Raw genomic sequence first — 2215 nt, 5'->3', positions numbered from 1 at the left:
GGACTTGATGAGTTTGGGTGAATACATCAAGATAGTATGTTCTACTTCTATGTCATTATTTTTTGGGTTAAATATGTTTTTGGTCCCTATAAATATATCAACTTTTCGTTCTAGTCCCTCTAAAATTTTTCTTCAACTTTTAGTCCCTAAAAAATTTTCAATTACTACTTTTGGTCCCTATTTTAAAGTTAATTTTTGTATTTTTCAATGAAATTGCGCAAAAATGTGTAGAATATTGTAAAAATATTTCCCAAAAAAAGATTAGAATTTTTTAACAAAACATAAATTTAATATGAATTTTTAACCATAAAAAATATAAAAATTCATATTAAATTCATGTTTTGTTAAAAAATTCTAAATTTTTTAGGGAGAGATTCTTATAATATTATGAATTTTCTGCAAAATTTATTCAAAAATATGAATTCTACATATGATTTTACTTTAAAATATGGACCAAAAGTAGTGATTGTTTTATAGGGACTAAAAGTTGAAGGAAAATTTTAGAGGGACTAAAATGAAAAGTTGGTATATTTATAGGGACCAAAAACATATTTAACCCTTTTTTTTTTTAAGGAACTTCTATGTCATTATTGTTGCCCCTAAAAAAATGCCATTATTGTTGTATCTATATTTTTCTTAGTTAATTATTTGCAATACCTTTTGCTTTACCATATTTTAAAACTTAATTGGCTTTATCTGATGACTTATCTGTAGGATGAGTGGCCTTGCTTTTTCTACACGGTTCTGAAGCTGGTGTCTCTAACACGTTTAAACAATAATTCTTGGATGGACACAAAGATTTGGACTTTCTATTTGGTTACACACACAAAAAAGTGAACATGCTAAAATCATTTGAAAATTAATAATTATTTAATTGTTATTTTTTCTACTTTTTCCTTTTTATATGTGTGTGACCAAATAGAGAGTCCAAATCTTTGTGTCTAGCCGAGAGTTTCTCCACATTTAAATGGTCCATATAGTATTATTTTTGTTTTGATAGGTTCTGGCCACTCTAACAAGGAAAGACCGAGAGTATATGCATGATTCCTAATCATAGTACAACAAAATTTAAATTGCACAAAATAAGAGAAATTATATTTGTACAACCATTTTGTGACAACTTTTAGACAACTTTCTCTCACATACTCACATTATATTCTTACTCTCTCTCTTCCTTTTTCTCTCTCCATTGTTTTTGACCAATGAAAAGAGAGAAAATGAAGGTTGTCAAATAGGTTGTACCAAATGGTTGTTCAAATATCATTGCTCCAAAATAAAGCACATTCATTACCTATGAGGTGAATTAGCAACATAGCTACTCACTAACATTTTTTTTGTCAACATTTACTATTTAGTATAGTCAATATCAATTTTTTATTGTTTTTTGCAAGTCAGGGAATGAAAAAAATACACAACTTGATCTTTAACAACCTGAGAAATTATCATTGGGCATGCTTCAGCCTCTGAAGCTGAATTTTCAGCTTGCATGATGGCTATTGAGAAGGCAAAAGAGATGCAGCTGAATAATATTTGTTTGGAATCTGATTCTTTGCAGGTGGTGAATGCTTTTAATAAGGACACTAAGATTCCTTGGAGGATGAGAGCTAGATGGTTTAATTGCAGGAAGTTTTGCAATGGCATTGTTTGTTCTTGTCTGCATGTGTTAAGGGATGGCAACCAAGTTGCTGATGCACTAGTCAAGAATGGTCAGGGCGTAGCTATGTTCTCCTCTCAATGGTGGCAGGCCCCACCATCTTTTCTGTTCCCCCTTCTTGATAGGGATAGCACAGGGTCAGCCACTATAGATTGGCTACTGATTGATCTTTGCCTTTCTGTTTTAGTGTTTGTATCTAGGTTCTGGTTCCTGTTAGTTTTTGTTTTGGATTTTTGATGTAATTGGGTTCAGGCATCTCCTGGTGGTTTAATGCATTTTTAGCTTGATCAAAAAAAAAAAAAGTTTCAAATGATCTTGATTGAAAGAGTTATTCACAATTTGTGTCTGAGAAGACATTGACCATGATTATCTCCGATGGAGGAAAATGTGAAAAACAAAAAATAATACACTTCTAAAAAAAATTATGACATTATTATATACTCAACTGTTATCAAACCCGTTCTAAGGGTGAACCTTCATCTATTTTTCAATGAAGCTCCTCTATTGGAATTTTGGGGGTATAGATATCTCTAACTCTCAGGTTCATAAAGGACAATGGGT

The 2215-nt window shown here is 31.2% G+C and overlaps 1 protein-coding gene across 1 annotated transcript; it reads left to right on the top strand.

The window, feature by feature from the left end:
• Positions 1-1489: 1489 nt before the first annotated feature.
• LOC146940592 (uncharacterized) lies at positions 1490-1891 on the top strand. Its single transcript, XM_085749884.1, has one exon. The coding sequence runs from the start codon at positions 1490-1492 to the stop codon at positions 1889-1891; it is 402 nt and encodes a 133-aa protein (XP_085606010.1).
• Positions 1892-2215: the final 324 nt, after the last annotated feature.

The sequence above is a fragment of the Medicago sativa genome, chromosome 3 (assembly GCF_051527215.1).
Source record: "Medicago sativa cultivar Bolivia chromosome 3, Bolivia_mono, whole genome shotgun sequence".
Classification (NCBI taxonomy): Eukaryota; Viridiplantae; Streptophyta; class Magnoliopsida; order Fabales; family Fabaceae; genus Medicago; species Medicago sativa.
This window is presented reverse-complemented; position numbering and strand designations above follow the sequence as displayed.

What these genes read in the sequence shown, in the direction of transcription:
- LOC146940592 (XM_085749884.1), top strand. Translation starts at nt 1,490, where the DNA reads ATGGCTATTGAGAAGGCAAAAGAGATGCAGCTGAATAATATTTGTTTG.